Below are 16,672 nucleotides of genomic sequence, written 5' to 3' on the forward strand. Positions count from 1 at the left end.
GCATTACTCCTGGCTGCCTCAGGGACTCAGGTGCCTGAGATCGAATCTGGGCTGCCACCTGCAATGAATTAGCTCTCCCTCCGTCCTGTGGCTCAGGCCCTAGTGAAGTATTTTCCATGACAAATGTGGACAAATTTTCTTTCAGTTCCTTGGGGGCATTCCCGCCGGCCTTCACATGTGCTCATTTGCTCACTGGCTCCACACTGAGCCCTAATCAGGCCCCACAGGTGGGGAATGCTTTATATTTCTTTGAAACGAGTCCTCCAGTTTCTTCACAGGAATAGGCTTACCTCCCCTTATTCAATCAAGTTCAGGAGGAAAACTCACCAGGGAGTGAGGCCAGGAAGTGGCTGGTAACTAGCTGGAGCCTGGCCCTTTAAGACTCCGGCCGGAGGTCGCGTGACGCCACGCCACCTTTTCCGGCTCCGTTCCGTCTCCGGAAGCGCCTTCCGCCCTACGGCGCAGTCCCGGGTGACGGCGTCGGGTCGGGGGTCTCCGCGGGCGCGGGGGCTCTGGAGGGACGACTTGCTCTCCGCCGTCCGTCGAGGGGCCCCTCGGGGCGCCCCGGGAGGCTGCAGACCGGCGCCTCCGCCCCGTGCTCTCGCTCGGCCCCGGGCGTCTCGGGGCTTTTCTGCTCGTCGCTCGTTTCCGGGGGCCTTCGCCGGGCTCTGCGCTCAGTGCTCACTCCCGCGGGCCCCCAACTCCGCTATGAGTCCTGTGATTGCGGCCCTGGCTCCGCGATCGTTTCCTCTGTAAGCTGCAGAACGCCGCCCGCTCCACCGCTCTGCCCGTGACCCTAGGCTTTTGGGGCGGTACTTGGGGAAGGAGCATTTTGTGGGGAGGGGGAATCTTGACTTGGCAAGGGATTTTTGGGCCACACCCAGCGGGGCTCAGGGGCTCGGAGGTCCGTCCCCAAGTATGCCGCCTGGATCAGCCGCCTGCAGGCAGATAACCTTCCCTCCCTCGGTACTTTTGTCCCTTCCCCGAAGATGCATTGATCGTAAAAAGTAGATGTTAGTCTAGAAACTCCAAGTGCAGGCACAGGTCACATCATGGTCCTTAGCAAGCACTGTGGATATTAGGGTGACTTTGCTGGACAACATGCTCTTTGGGCGCCTTTCACTTGTCCCCTCGCGAAGGAGCAGGCGCTGGGTGTGGAATTCAGCCGTGCAGATCTGCTTAGGATCTAGCAAGACGCAGCAGGAAGCAGCTGGGCAGGGGTGGTGCTCATCTTGGTTGCTGTGACTGTTCTCCAGGACTTTTTGCAATGGTCTTTGCTGCTGCTCTTCAGGAATAATCCAAGCTGAAGATGGGGCCACACCGTCTGACTTCCTCTCTTCAGGTAAGGGGCCATTGTGCACCCACAGAAGGACAGGGTAGGTGGACAGGACTGCAGAGCCATCCAGGACCTTTAGGGCCCAGAGATGTTTTAGGAAGGAATCTATCTGGGTCAGGTTGTGGTTCCTAGCAGGGCCCCTGGCCTCTGCAGTTTGAAGACACTCTTGTCCTGTTTGTTATCTTGTGTTTGGTTTGGGGCCTCGCCAGGTGGTGCTCAGGCCTTCCTAAGGACTCAGTGTTCTTGGGTCACCCCCAGCAGGTCTAAGACCCTATTGAATGCCAGGTTCCAGGGTTGCCCTCCTGGTAATATGGACCCGGTTGTTGGTGAGGAAGGAGACCTTGAATTTAGGATTTCTGCTATGAAGCATCATTCCTGCCTCATGAAGGGAAAAGCTCTTTGATTTATTTCTAGTTTATGTTACCACAGCCAAAAGGAGATTCTCCTGGCTCTGCAATTTAGAATCGTATCTTCTGGGGATGGGGGACAATACTGGGACTTGGGGATTCAGCCTATGACACCTCCATTTGAGGCACGTATCCATCAGATTGTCTTGTTGGTCCTGCACAAAGTTCTTTTGTATATTGCTGCTGTCCCAGATGTCAGGCTGATGACTACACCCATGTCTCCTTTCTGTATTAGCTCTGGACCCTCCATGCAGGTTTTGCACACACAGCCCCCCTCCCAGGGTTCCTAACTCTAGGTTCTGAGTGAAGAATTCTCTGCCTTACCTGAAAGAATGGAGCAAGGTCCTTTTCTGTATGTGTATTTTTGTGTGGGTTTTGTTTGGTTTTAATTTGGTTTCTTTGAGCTTTGCTGTGTCTACTTGTTTTGCTTTGTATTCAATTTGAGCCTTAACGGCTGTGCTCAGTGCTTTCTTTGGACTCTGTGCAGAGTTTGCTCCAGGCTATGTCAAGGGACTCTTGAATCTTTGCCTGGGATTGACCTCACATTGACTCTGTGCGCACTCTCCGTGGCACTTTTGCTCTGGTTCCAGGACTTGCAGCTCAGCTCTTTTGTCCTTCCATTCTGCAGAGTCGAGCCTCCTCACTACAATCAGATTTCTCCTCAGTAAACCAGTTGCATTTCCAAAAGCTCTTGTTTACAGTCCCGTGGCTTGTGGTTCTTATTGGGAAACAGGAGCAAAGGATGTTTCTTGAAGCCATAATTGCTGGGAGTAGGGTGATTTTTTTTTTTTTTTCCTGTACCAGAAGGGATTTGTTTGGGAGTGAACCGTGAGTATGGATAGTACCACCACAGGTTTGATTCCCTCACTGGACCCTGGATTTCCCATCTCACTCCTTGTATGCTGGGACATAGATGGACTCTGGAGGCAGATCAAACTATTGTGTGTTTAGCATTTGTCTACACCCAGAGTTGCTTTTTCAGTTCCTTCTGGCTCTGGATACTCAAGTGTAGCTCTGACCACCAATACCAGTGAATCTATAGCAATTGGACCTGAGTTGTCTGGGTGCAAACCTAGAATAGTGTCTGCACATCATGTTGACTGACTTGGCTTTTTAGCATGATGTCTGGGGAGCTTCCCCTCAAGAGATGGACACGGAGGCTGATTCCTCCAAGGACAGAAAAGGGAGGCCTTTGAGTTCCTCTAGGATCCTGGGGGGTCCTGTCCTCTCCCTAGGGCCCTGGCTTAATCTGGATCCTGACCTCTCCTTAGTGTGCTCAGGAGGCTGTGACCTTCCCTGATGTGGCTGTGAGCTTCTCTCCGGAGGAGTGGCAGTGCTTGGACGCCTCTCAGATGCAGCTCTACCAAGATGTGATGTTGGAGACCTACCAGCACCTGCAGGCAGTAGGTGAGAGCTGGCTTGAAGCTGCTGCTGTAGGCTACATCCCGGGGTGCCTGGAAAGCCCCGGGATCAGGCAGAGATCTGGGTTCAACAGCGACGTGATTCTGCTGAGCACCAAGGTCAATCCCCTTTCCATTATTCTGACACTAGACCCTTTATTTTTTTAGATGAGTCTATCTTTATAATTATAAATGTCATTTCTGCAACCAGAGAGAATGTACATTGTGTTGGGTGTTTGCCACTCTGAGTTTAGGGATCATTCCTGATGGTTTTGGGGATCATTTGGGGTGCTTGTTAGCATTTATGGGTTGACCTTGTTTATTGTCATACACTCCCCTCTCTACTATTGTTTCAATCCTCACGAGACTGACTGCAAAATATATGTGACCCAATTTCTTTTCATGATTTCAATAGGGCCACCCAGTAACAGATCCTGAGGTCTCCCCATGCTTCTTGGGACATTTGAGAGAATCAAATCGGATGTTCCTGTATGCGGAGCATTTCCCAATCCTTTGCATCCTGTCCCTGGGCAGGGACTGTTTGAATTTTTTGTTTATTTTTGTATTTGGACTCTGCAGGCATTCCAAGCGCTTATGCTCAAGTCTGCACCTAGGAATCACTACTGCTGGGGCTTTGTGGATCCTATATGGTTCTAGAAATCGAATCATTGTCAACCCTGATCATGGAACATGCCCGCTACTTACTCCAGCCTTTTTTTTTTTTTTTTTTTTTTACTTTTTTTCCTTCTTGATTTTTGGGCCACACCTGGTAACGTTCAGGGGTTCCTCCTGGCTATGCGCTCAGAAATCGCTCCTGACTGGGGGACCATATGGGACACCAGGGGACCGAACCTCCGCCTGTCCTGGGTCAGCTTCGTGCAAGGCAAATGCCCTACTGCTGCACCACTACTCTGGCCCTCCAGCTTTTTCTTCTTAAGACACCTTTGGGCTTTGGTGGTGCTTGTGCTTACTTCTGGCTCTTCATTCACTGCTCACTCCATGAGGGACTCAGGGAACGACAGAGGGTAGCTATATAAAATGCAAGTTGGCCACGTCCTGTGCCAGCACTGTCTTATTGCTCCTTCTTCCCCTGCTATAGTATGCAGCCCCCTCAATTAGGCTTGTTCTAAAACCTGTTCTCATCTGCAGTAACCAAAGTGCATATGGAGAGCAGAGATTCTGTTATTCATCTGTTCCACGATTTGCCTGCTTTTGTTATGGAACTAGACTCTTTCACCGCCTCTGTCCCCTTCCCTGTCTAATCCAAGATTCATCGTTCTGTGGCAGGGCATTGCAGAGTGAAGCCTGCACTGATCTCCTGGTTGGAAGGAGGAATGCTGGAGAGGCTACAGAGATGTGTGTTTTCAGGTGAGTGTGGGAAAAGGCCCCTGGGCTCAGAGCCTTGGTTGAATGTGAATCATCGTGGACACTTGTGAGATGCCCCTGCGCTTGGGGCATCAGGCTCCCATATAAGGGTGCAGGGTCCATTCCCATGCACTGCCTTTATCCCGAGTCCCAGAACAATCTGGAGCTTTGCGGTCTTGCATTTGCTCTTTGTGGTTCTCTGTCTGTGGATTTTTAGAACAGATCCTGTGATTTTGAACCTTCACTCCCTGTCTATATTCTCTTTGTTTCTGCACAGACCCATGTCAGGTGCCCTTCTCAGGCCCCTGTATCATTTTTCTTTACTCTGGTGTTTTTCTTTTATTGTTATGGAATTTTTGTATCCCCAAGGAAGAGGCTTACCTTCCTCTCCTTTTATTTTCAGGTTCACTCAGTAATGGTACTTGGGGTTAGTCCTGGTCTTGTGCTTTGGGAATCACTCCTGGAGTTGGTGGCTCATGGAACATTATGGGGTGTTGGGAATTGAACTCAGGTCAACCATTTTCAGTGCAAACACTCTCTGCTGTGCTTTCTCTCTACACCACACTCAAAGATACTTTTTGTCTGTAGTTTTAAACCTTTGATGACTGTGCCCAGCACAAGGCTAAAGTAGATTTTGCCATGATCCTCCCAACCTGTTTAATCTTTTCTATCAGCTGATAGAAAAGTACCGTATTTTCTGGCGTATAAGACAACCCTTCAACCCATGAAAAACTTCCTAAAAGTCGGGAGTCATATGCTAGTATACGGCATGCGGAAACTTGTTCCAGCTTCAGGGACGAGTGATCCACACCCCTCTTACTTTTTTTGGGGGGGGGGGGGCCACACCCAGCAGTGCTCAGGGGTTACTCCTGGCTGTCTGCTCAGAAGTAGCTCCTGGCAGGCACGGGGGACCATATGGGTCACCGGGATTCGAACCAACCTGTATCGGCTGCTTGCAAGGCAAACACCGCTGTGCTATCTCTCCGGGCCCACCCCTCTTACTTTTAAGAAGTAACTTACTTTTAAGACTTTTAGGAAGTTTTTCATGGGTTGAAGGGTTGTCTTATACGCCAGAAAATACGGTATCTAAAAACAACTTATGTTCAACCAGGTTTCATTTAACTTATACTTTTATTTTAATAATTTTCTTTTTTAAGCATCATGGTTACAGAAATGTTTTTAGTTGGTTTCTTTCATAGAATGTACACTGCCCTTCACCAGTGCAAATTTCTCACCACCATTGTCCCCCATTTCCTACCACCCTTCCCTGCCTGTCTCTGGGACTGCCATTCTGCTTCTTTCTATCATTATGTAAGTTGTCTGTGCCTGTGCAGTTAGTGCTGAACTCAACACTTTTTGTATCAAGATTCGTATCATCCACTGGTCTTCACACCCCTGCTGTCTATTGTGTCTGGATATTATTACTCTAATGACCTCAAATGCAGTATTTCCACAGAGGGAAAGCAGATCTAGGTCAAGATTTGCTGCAAGAAATTAACCATGAACAAAGCTGAGAGTGAAATATATTTGGCAGGGGCTGGCAGTGGTAGGGCTTTTGTGTTGCAAGCAGCCAACCCAGGATTGACGGTGGTTTGAATCTCAGCATCCCATATGGTCCCCATGACTTCCAGGAATGATTTCTGAGCAAGGAGCCAGGAGGAACCCCTGAGTGCTGCTGGGTGTGGCTCAAAATCCATAGTAAAAAAGAAATATGCGTGGCTGAGAAGTAATTTGTCTCATTAAGCCTAGAGAGATAACTGCCTGCAATATTGCAGTTTTTATTGAGTATAGAGACTATTCTCAGGCAGGGGAGTATGAACCAAAGGCGTATTCTGACTTGCCCTGCCCAGGTTTGCTTAATACAGGCTAAGTTAGGAAAATCTCTGTTTTGGGTAGAACCAAGTTGTAAACAAACAAATACAAAAAATCAGGGATGATCTTTGTTTTCGGTGGAATCAAATCATAAGTTGTAGTCCAACAATTCCTTCTTTTTTTGTTTACTTAAATGCATAAAATGTGAGGTAAACCAGAATAGATCATGTTCCAAATGCTAGAATTTTAGAAGACAGGGTATTTGGGCAAGAACCCTCAAATAGGAGTTACAAAAGTTATTTTGAGGGGCTGGAGAGATAGCACAGTGATAGGACATTTGCCTTGCATATGGCCAACCCAGAACAGATGGTGGTTTGATTCCTGACATCCCATATGGTCCCCTGAGCCTGCCAGGAGCAATTTCTGAGTGCAGAGCTAGGAATAGCCTGTGAGCGCCACTCGTGTGACCCAACCCCCCCCCCCAAAGTTAGTTATTTTGGTTATTATTTTGCATAGGCATGGTAAAATCTGGGGAAATAAATAAAGAAACCTTTTTTTATTTTTTGTTTTTTGGGCCACACCCATTTGATGCTCAGGAGTTACTCCTGGCTAAGCGCTCAGAAATTGCCCCTGGCTTGGGGGGACCATATGGGGGACGCAGGGGGATTGAACCATGTTCCTTCCTTGTCTAGCACTTGCAAGGCAGACACTTTACCTCAAGCACCACCTCACCAGCCCCAAATAAATAAGCCTTTAACCCTAGATAGAGGGCTGGTTACCTTTCCCCAAGATGAATTGCTTATACATTCCAACTGTAGGCTTCAAACAATCTAAGTTTTGCTTAACCACAGAGTTTTTTTTGTCCCAAAGAAAGTTCTCAGGGTGGCTGTTATTGTAGTCATATTACAAGAATCCTTGGGCTTTCAGAAGTCCTCTGTCATTGCTAGGGCACGACAAAGAATGCCCATGTTTACAAGTCATTACTAGGATGTCATAAAGATGCCAGAGTTGCAAGTTGTTGACTGGGTATCACAAAAGATGCCTGGTTTTTCAATTCATTGCCAGGCTGGCTTAAAACCTGTCCCTAGGGGCCCGGAGAGATAGCACAGTGGTGTTTGCCTTGCAAGCAGCCGATCCAGGACTAAAGGTGGTTGGTTCAAATCCCGGTGTCCCATATGGTCCCCTGTGCCTGCCAGGAGCTATTTCTGAGCAGACAGCCAGGAGTAACCCCTGAGCACCGCCGGGTGTGACCCAAAAACCAAAAAAAAAAACAAAAACAAAAAAAAAACCTGTCCCTGGATTCTTTGTTAGGGTGGCACAAAATCTGTTCTTGGTTCAGTGATGGGTCCCAAAGTTTGGGGGCATGTGGTCGATTTTAGAACAACTGATGCTCAAAGCTCAAATCAAGTCAATATGACAAATGTTTAGGGGAAAAGACCTACCTCAGTTTAAAATTTTTTGAGTTTTTATCCCTAATTGAACAGGAACTCCTGTCTCACTTAAGATTTCTCCATTTTAATGGGTCTATGCAAAAAAAAAAAAAAAAAAAGGATAATGCCACTGAGTACTATTGGACCATCAAGGAACTTTGGCTAGGTTGTTGTATCTGTCTCTCAGTTGATGCCATTCTCTATAATTCCTGATACATAGGTAAACAACACTATTCCCCAAGAAATACCTCAAAAACTACACACTCTCCTCTTTTCTGCTGCACAGTCCAAAGAAGCGATACTGTTCCCCACAAAAAAAAAAAAATGCACATGAGGAAATACTCATGAAGAAATATGCATCTACCCCTAGTCTGTTGAATAAGTCCAAAGTGGGTAGTGTCTGTAATACTGCTTCAGTTAAGGAGGTGATCTGTCAGTTGATGGCAGTCAAATATATGATGGAAATGTCCTGCAGCTGCTAAATAGAATTATGGACTGACATCAGTCCTTGAGCAGTTCTGATATGAGCGGCAGTCCATAGCGACGGGAGGTTGAAGGTGTGTGAGGAGTGCTCAGGCTTGTGGGAGTGAGGTGGTGTTCTAGAGCACAAGGGTAATTGAGTTGTTAATGTGGGCTTGTTGTCCGGATTATCTGTTGTAATTGCAGCTGGTTTCCTTTTTCTCTTGGGTATTCTGTGTTGTCTTTGTGGAGGATCAGAAATGCTTCAGCTTGGAGGGCTCCTTATCCCATTCAGCAGGAACCTGTAGCTTGATTTAATCATTTGTGAGAATTCTACTTCTGCCAGAGTATAGTTGGGACCCAGAGTTTTTTTGGTGTTGCTGCCAGCTTTAGAAATATAAGTGTGTCCGTTTCCTCGAATGAGGAGATTACCAGCTATCCATTCTTAATGAATTTTTATCCAAATAGGTGAGTTAACAGTTTCTTGAGTCCATGCATCTTCTTGAAAGTGTTTTTTTGCAGTTGTGTGGGTAAATTGAAGAGGTTTAGTGAAAATATTGTTAGGATATAAGATCATTTGGTGGCATGTGCCTTCTCCTGTATTTTAATAATTGAGTTTTGAGGGTTCTGTGAGCATGTTCAATTATGCCTTGTCCCTGAGGATCACAAGTGATGTGTCATTCTTTGCAGAATGATTGAAAAATTTTACTAATGTAGGCTGGGCCATTATCACTTTTGATAGTATTGGGAATGCCCATGACGGGGAAACATTGTAGTAAAAATAAACAGCCATAGCTCTTCCAGAAGTCATAGCCACATAAAATGAGAATAAGTGCCAACTACTAAATGAAGATATGGCTTGTTTGGAAAAGAGGTTTTACATGCATAACATCTATCTGCCTCAAATTATTTATCGGCAGACCTCGGGGTTTGGCGACAGTTCAAAGGGGCATCAATATTACATGCCCTGACATTCTGGCTTGCTTCAATGATATGCAAGTAATGTACATGAAGGTGAGTGTTCATGTGTGTAGCTTGATGCTCTTTTTTTTTTTTTTTTTTTGGTTTTTGGTCACACCCGGCGGTGCTCAGGGGTTACTCCTGGCTGTCTGCTCAGAAATAGCTCTTGGCAGGCACGGGGGACCATATGGGACACCGGGATTCGAACCAATCACCTTTGGTCCTGGATCGGCTGCTTGCAAGGCAAACGCTGCTGTGCTATCTCTCCAGGCCCCGCTTGATGCTCTTTTATAGGTGATGTAAAAAGAGGTGCTTCCAGGCGATCAGCAATTTCATTTCCTTGAGCCATTGGCTGGTGAGGCCAGAATAAGATCTTATGTAGGTGATGACAGTGGATCCAGAATACTGTCTTAAAATGGTTTGAAGTTGGGGCCAGGGCTATAGCACAGCGGTAGGGTGTTTGCCTTGCATGAGAGTAACCCAGGATGGACCCCATTTGATTCCCAGTATCCCAGATGGGCCCTGAGCCTGCCAAGAGTGATTTTTTTTTTTTTTGGTTCACACCTGGTTGCGCTCAGGGGTTACTCCTGGCTCTGTGCTCAGAAATCACTCCTGGCAGGGGACCATATGAGGATTCCAGGATTCGAACCAGGATCCATCTTGGACTGGCTGTGTGCAAGGCAAATGCCCTACCACTATGCTATCTCTTCGGCTCCTCCGGGAGTGATTTCTGAGTACAGGGCCAGGAATAACCCTTGAACGCCAGTGGGTGTGACCCAAAAAAAAACAAAAATAAAGGGTTTGGAGTTGCTGAAGTAATTCTTGAACCACTTGGTTATGAGCATTTAGGGAAGCAGTGAGAATCCCTGGGAAAAGGCTGTCCATGTATGCTGTCACTCACCATGATACATGGGCCTGACAGTTGAGAAAGTAAGTAAATCAATATGGCAAGTTCCATTTGTTGGGCAGACTTATAGTTTGTAGACACTGTACTCATCAGTGAGGGGCCATCTATATAAAATATCAGAGCATCAGGAATGGAGAACAGATTCTAGAAGAAATTACAAAAGACATCTTTCTGAGAAAATCCGACTCTTCCAGCTAGATAGTGGAAAGAAATTTCTTCTGAGAAATCAGCTAAGGCTCTTTGAAGAGGCTCACTGAGAGGTAGAATGGATTTGATTTCCCTTTTTGGAATAGGCAAGACAATGCTAGGGGGGTCATAACCCAGTAGGAAATGTGTTTGCAGTCTCCCTTTACCAGAAAAGCTATCAATTCCAAATTTGGCACAAGGGTATGAGGTTGTTTATTGCTTAAGTAGAGCCATTTAATGGGCCTGATAATTGGGCTATAGCAGCAGTTTGCTATTGGGGCATAGCAAAGAGCAGCAACCATACTTTTTATCCAGGGAGAAGCTAAAAGATAAGATATTTTATAAAAAATTCTATAAAACTGGGCCCGGAGAGATAGCACAGCGGCGTTTGCCTTGCAAGCAGCCGATCCAGGACCAAAGGTGGTTGGTTCGAATCCCGGTGTCCCATGTGGTCCCCGTGCCTGCCAGGAGCTATTTCTGAGCAGACAGCCAGGAGTGGCCCCTGAGCACTGCCGGGTGTGACCCAAAAACAAAAACAAAAACAAAAAAAAATTCTATAAAATTAGGGGCCGGAGAAATAGCATGGAGATAAGGCATTCGAGTATATGTAGTAAGTTTATTCACATATCTCTCTAACCATAATTCTAACCTGCCTACAACTCCAAGCTAGGTGCTTCCTCACCACATTAATAATTTTCCTGCCATAGTAAGTCACTAATGATAATTTGTCCTCATGAAATCAATGTCAGTATATCTCAGGAGAATAAAATATCTTTAGAAATCACATCACACTGTAATATGACTTCTGGGTACTGTGTATGGAAAGGTCACTTAAAACTTTATGTCAAAATGTTCCAGGATAGCCGTCATAACAGTTGTCAAGTGGATTGTATGTTTGCCTTTAGCAACCCAGGTTCAATCCTAGGCCCCATATACAGTCTCACTCAGGCAGCAAGGACTTCTTGTTGGGTGCAAAAAAGGGAGTAACCCCTGAGCACTGTGAAGGTTTGACCCAAAAACAAAATTTCTGAATACAGATGTTCTTAAAACTGGAAGGGATTGGGTGAATGAGAATAGAATGGCAAAACACTGTGTAGAGGCCATAGGTATACTACAGCATTCCATACAGTTCACTATGCCTTCCAGGAGTCATCCCAGAAAACAGACTTGAGAGAGCTCTGAGCAAGGTGTGGTGAAAAATCCAATCAAACAAAAACCCCACCAGACTATTTAGGAGTAGGAAGGTTTTATATTGCTTTATCAACATAATAAGGAAAGCTAGGAGAACAGATTTTTAGCAGGAGATAGAGCTATGGTTCAAATAGCCTTATCAAATCTTCTCTGACCAAAACCTTCCTCTTTCAGCTGAACCAAAGCCAGAAATCCATCCATGTTCCTTCTGTTCTCTCACCTTCACCTGTCAGAACTTCCTCAGTCATCATATGAAATATAGTCATCCCTATCGGAAGCTCCCAGGAGCATTTGCAAGAAAGCACCCTCAATTAGAGAATTTCTGTCCACGTGATCAGAACCAATGGCAGCAGCATTCTAATCCATATAATGATAAAACAAGAAATGACATAATTGAAAATCAAAGGCACAATAAAAGTTCCATCCGTTTGGCTAAGAAGATAATTGATAAAACAATTTCAAAAGCTTTTTCTAATGTATCTAGTAAAAAAATAGGAAGCTCTGATAACCATGAGAAGACAATGGAGAAAAAAACTAATACAGGCTGGAAAGAAAATCCAAAAGACACAGGCAGAGTAATTGCAGGGAAAGGAATTCCAAGAATTTTAAAAGAGAAATATGTAAAAACCAGGCAGGTCTTCTGTGATGGATCATATCTCATCACACACCAGAGAAGTCACACAGGGGAGAAACCCTATGTTTGCAAGGAGTGTGGACAAAGCTTCAATCAGAGGTCAAGTCACATCAGACACCAAAGAACTCACACAGAGAAGAAGCCCCATGTTTGCAACGAGTGTGGGCGAGGCTTCAGTCAGAGGTCATATCTTATCAGACACCAGAGGACACACATACGGGAGGAGCCCTGTGGTTGCAGAGAGTGTGGGCTAGGCTTCAATCCACATGCAAATCTCATTAAACACCAGAAGACACACACCAGGGAGAAACCCTATGTGTGCAGGGAGTGTGAGCGAGTATTCAAATGTAGGTCAGCTCTCGTTAAACATGAGAGGACACACACAGGGCAGAAGCCCTATGTTTGCAGTGTGTGTGGGCGAGTCTTCATTCGGCATGCAAGTCTCATCAGACACCAGAGGACGCACACAGGAGAGAAGCCCTATGTGTGCAGGGAGTGTGGACGAGGCTTCAGTTGGTATTCAGATCTCACAAAACACAAGAGGACACACACAGGGGAGAAGCCCTATGTGTGTAGGGTGTGCGAGCAAGGATTCAGATGTAGGTCAGCTCTCATTACTCACGAGAGGACACACACAGGAGAGAAGCCTTATGTGTGCAGCGACTGTGGTAGAGGATTCAGTCGGAGGCTGCATCTCATCACACACCAGAGGACACATACAGGAGAGAAACCCCATGTTTGCAAGGAGTGTGGGCGAGGCTTCAGTTGGAGGTCAGATCTCATCACACACCAGAGGATACACACAGGCGAGAAGCCTTATGTTTGTAAGGAGTGTGGGCGAGGCTTCATTCAGGGTTCACAACTCATCACTCATGAGAGGACACATACAGGGGAGAGGCCCCATGTGTGCAACGAGTGTGGGAAAGGCTTCAGTCAGAGGTCACATCTCATCAGACACCAGACGATACACAAAGGAGAATTCCTAAATTTGAAGCAAAATTGACTAAATGACATCTCAGAATCTACAGAGAACAAATGGAGCTGCCCAAAACTGCATAATGTACTTGAGAAGATGGCTAGGGAAGTGTATTGACTCTAACCCCTTCCATATTTTGCTCTGTACACCAATAAATTTTGTCTTCATACAGTTTGATGTCTAATATTTCCTTCACTCTTGAAATCAGAGGAGAAAGAAAGGACAGGAAACTCAGACTATCATCCACTTCTACACCGAAAATCAGTCCGTATTAAAGTATTTGAGGTCAGTCGGATTAGGTTATTAATGATTCCTAGACTCAAAGATATATAGACGATCGTGTATTACTGTGCAAGAGACACATGTGACAACCCACATCTGAGTGTCAGGCAGCTGTTTTGCATGAAGAGATGATAGGGATGCTCATGCCTTCTGATTTTCCCCTGCAGATTCAGGGTCTGAGGCAAAGAATGGGACTCATATCTGGTTTCAGTTGAGAAAAGTTCAGTATGTCCCTTTGTTTTTCTTCAATAACCAATAGAAATATGCCCTTTTTTCTAGAACTCATGAATTCAATCTCTGTTTTTGGGACAAACAAGTGATGGTAAGGGATTAATTATTCATGGCTCTGGAGTTTCTCAGGAGTTACCAGGATACCATATGAGATGCTGGTTGCAAGACACACCCTATTGCTGTACTATTCTGTCCTTTATTCATACTTTCATGTTGGAACATGTAATGGAGCTCCCCAAGAAAGCAGAACCATTTGTAATGACATATGTGTTGGTCTCACTGCAAGTACTGATCATGTATACTTAGAAAACTCCAATATTTCAGCAATTTTGAAAAATAGCTTTGTCCTTAAGGAAAGGTAAAGAAATGAGTTTCAGTGTTGAAGTTCAATTTCGGTCGTGTCCGAAAATAAAACAGAAGTAAGATTTCGGTCATGTCAGAAAATAAAAAAGAAGTGGGGCCGGAGAGATAGCATGGAGTTAAGGCGTTTGCCTTTCATGCAGAAGGTCATTGGTTCGAATCCCGGCATCCCATATAGTTCCCCAGAGCCTGCCAGGAGTGATTTCTGAGCATAGAGCCAGGAGTAACCCCTGAGCACTGCTGGGTGTGACCCAAAAACCAAAAAAAGAAAAAAAAAAAGAAAAAAAAGAAAAAGAAAAGAAAACAAGTAACCAGCTAGATGTGATCTGAGAGCCAGGTGCATTTGTGGTTCACAGGTGTACACTCACAGGAGCAGCTGCTGTGCTGCGTGCCTGAAGAGACACTCCCCTGAAACAGTCCCATCTGAGCATCTGTGTTCTAAGAAAAGAAGTGGTCCTCACACATTGACGATCAGTCAATAGCAGCAGAGACTATACAATGTGAAACTCAAGTCTGGATTTTATGACATTTCTGTGACCACTGTGAAATCCACAGACATTTGGAGTTCAGTTCGTGTATATTTGTTTTAAATTCTGTGCAACAACACGAAAGCATTTTCTTGGAGAAGAAATCAAGGGGTTGACAGGTTGACAAGTTTCCCTCTTTGATTGTCTGGGAGCCCTGAGCCTGTGTACATATTTCTACCTGCATATTGCTGAGCTGCAGTCCTACCATTAGACCAAGAAAAGTAAATATAATACTTTTTGAAAGTTGTCACACTCATTTACAGTGCCACTGTGTTAAAGGAATTGGTGAGTGTCATAGTTCTGTGAAATCTTGATATAGGTGTATCTATCCCCTTGCCAGGGGATATTAATTGCCCAACAGAAACAGAATCTGTGATATGACCAGAAGGGCTTGTGGCATCATGGACCAGCAAACAGGCTTTTGAGGAAGGTCTAAGGTGTTCCCTCAGCATACTCAGGATCCATATCTCCAAGTTGAGTCTACCTGGAGTCTTATTTCTCTATTCAGAGTTTATTAGAAAACAAATGCTAGCAATAAATCCCTATGTTCTGGGGTATTTTGCAATCTGGAAGTAAAAGACAAAAGAACTTTATTTCACTCAAAATTGATGACTATGCCAAGTCACAAATGCAAAGACCAGAAGTCAGAAAGGCCATTTCTCTTGCAGTCAGCCAACCCAGGTTCAATCCCAGCATAGCATATGGTCCCCCAGCAAGTCAAAAGTAATTCCTCAATTCAAAGCAACGTAAGAGCTTTGCTGGGTACCAACAACCAAATGAAAAGATATAGATTAGACAAATAGAAGATGCAGGGAAATATGTCTCCTGATGGTCTCTTTTCCATTTATGTTTCTTCTCTACTGGGAAGCCCCAAGCCGACCTGATAAGAGACCACAGAATGGGCTAATGCACGAGAATGGTAATTACTGGGTGTCTCAGGAGACAGACTGAACTATTCTCAAGTTACCTCTGAGATTCATATCTTCTCTTTGAATTATGCTATAAAGATATTAACATTCTTGTTCCGTAATATCAACAATGTTTGCACTGATTGGAGAACATTATCTGTAGCCCTTGGGAACATTGCCCCGTGTAGGTTTGGGTAACTCAAAATCATTCCTGTTGTGTCAATAAGCACAAAATAAACAAAAGTTTCCTCCCAGGTAAATGCAGAACATAGAAGCAGAGACCCTACCTGAAGATCAGTCTGGAGAGCTAATGTGGGTAAGGATAAGAGGTCTGGAGAGAACACGGCAAAGAGCCTCCTGAAATCAAACTCCTAGGATTGATCATATTGCAGTCTTCTGGCCTCTGCACAAGAACAGAGCCGTATGTCTGTTTTTTGGTTATTCCACAGCTGCCTACAATTCTCGAGTTGACAGATTCTGTCTTCTCTACCCCTTCTAACCTGTTTGATGCTAATTCTAAGTGACATCCAGAAACTTTAAAGTTCTCAAATTACCAACCACTGCTTACGTGTTACAAAATTCACACTGTCTCCTTAAAGTCTCAGGCATTTTCTTGGAAGACATTTTTCTCCTCTGCCAGAGTGATGGCCTGAAGTAATGGGCGACTGGGTGGAAATCTAACTACCCCACATCTTGGGAACCCATCTCCTTCAGCTCAGGAGAAAAAGATGGATCTCAAGATACTTGAAAAACCAAGAAAACCACTTGTTAGGCAATGTGAAGGACATTTCGCCCATAGCAATGAATATTATATGACCAAAGATATTTTCTTGGGAGTGTCGAGATGTATTCCTCATTATTTGTTGCTTTTTAGTGAACAAACCTCGCCATTACCACAACCCACGTGTTGTATATATATTTTATGAGCTAAGAATGGCCTGGGAGGGCCTGGGTTCAAAGAAGAGAGAGAAGGAAATAGATATAACAGGTAGCATGTCTCTGGTCCTTTTTTCTGGTCTCCCTTGGACCAACAAGCACTGCTGTGGTCACTATCTTAGCCCCTAACTCCCCCACAACAGTCCAAGTTTTTCCTTTTACCCCTGGCATTTTAAGGGGCATGTCCAAGGGGTGTATCTAGGGTGTGTGTCCAGGCTCTACTGTCATTGAATAGCGTAAGCCAAGGGGTGTGTCTAACTACCATACATCAATATTAACTTGTCTCTGAAATACATCCCTCAGTTTCCTAATAAATTCTGCATATAGTTTGGAAATTTCCCGTTAAGTTCATGTATAAATTCCCT

General features: G+C 45.1%; 1 protein-coding gene across 4 annotated transcripts in view; it reads left to right on the forward strand.

Annotated features, from left to right (window-relative positions):
• Nucleotides 1–1,097: 1,097 nt before the first annotated feature.
• LOC126025670 (histone-lysine N-methyltransferase PRDM9-like) overlaps nt 1,098–16,672 on the forward strand; it is a 57,782-nt gene continuing 42,207 nt past the window's right edge. Inside the window, exons 1-4 of one of the 4 annotated variants that reach the window (XM_049785464.1) lie at nt 1,098–1,342; nt 3,024–3,150; nt 4,431–4,511; nt 11,628–13,234. In XM_049785464.1, coding sequence (XP_049641421.1) covers nt 1,310–1,342; nt 3,024–3,150; nt 4,431–4,511; nt 11,628–13,090 — 1,704 coding nt within the window. In that variant the 5' untranslated portion in view covers nt 1,098–1,309 and the 3' untranslated portion in view covers nt 13,091–13,234. Of the gene's footprint in view, nt 1,343–3,023; nt 3,151–4,430; nt 4,512–11,627; nt 13,235–16,672 lie in introns of those variants that run through there. The other 3 variants (XM_049785465.1, XM_049785466.1, XM_049785467.1) reach the window with 3 other exon arrangements.

This window comes from Suncus etruscus, chromosome 13, assembly GCF_024139225.1.
Source record: "Suncus etruscus isolate mSunEtr1 chromosome 13, mSunEtr1.pri.cur, whole genome shotgun sequence".
Lineage (NCBI taxonomy): Eukaryota > Metazoa > Chordata > Mammalia > Eulipotyphla > Soricidae > Suncus > Suncus etruscus.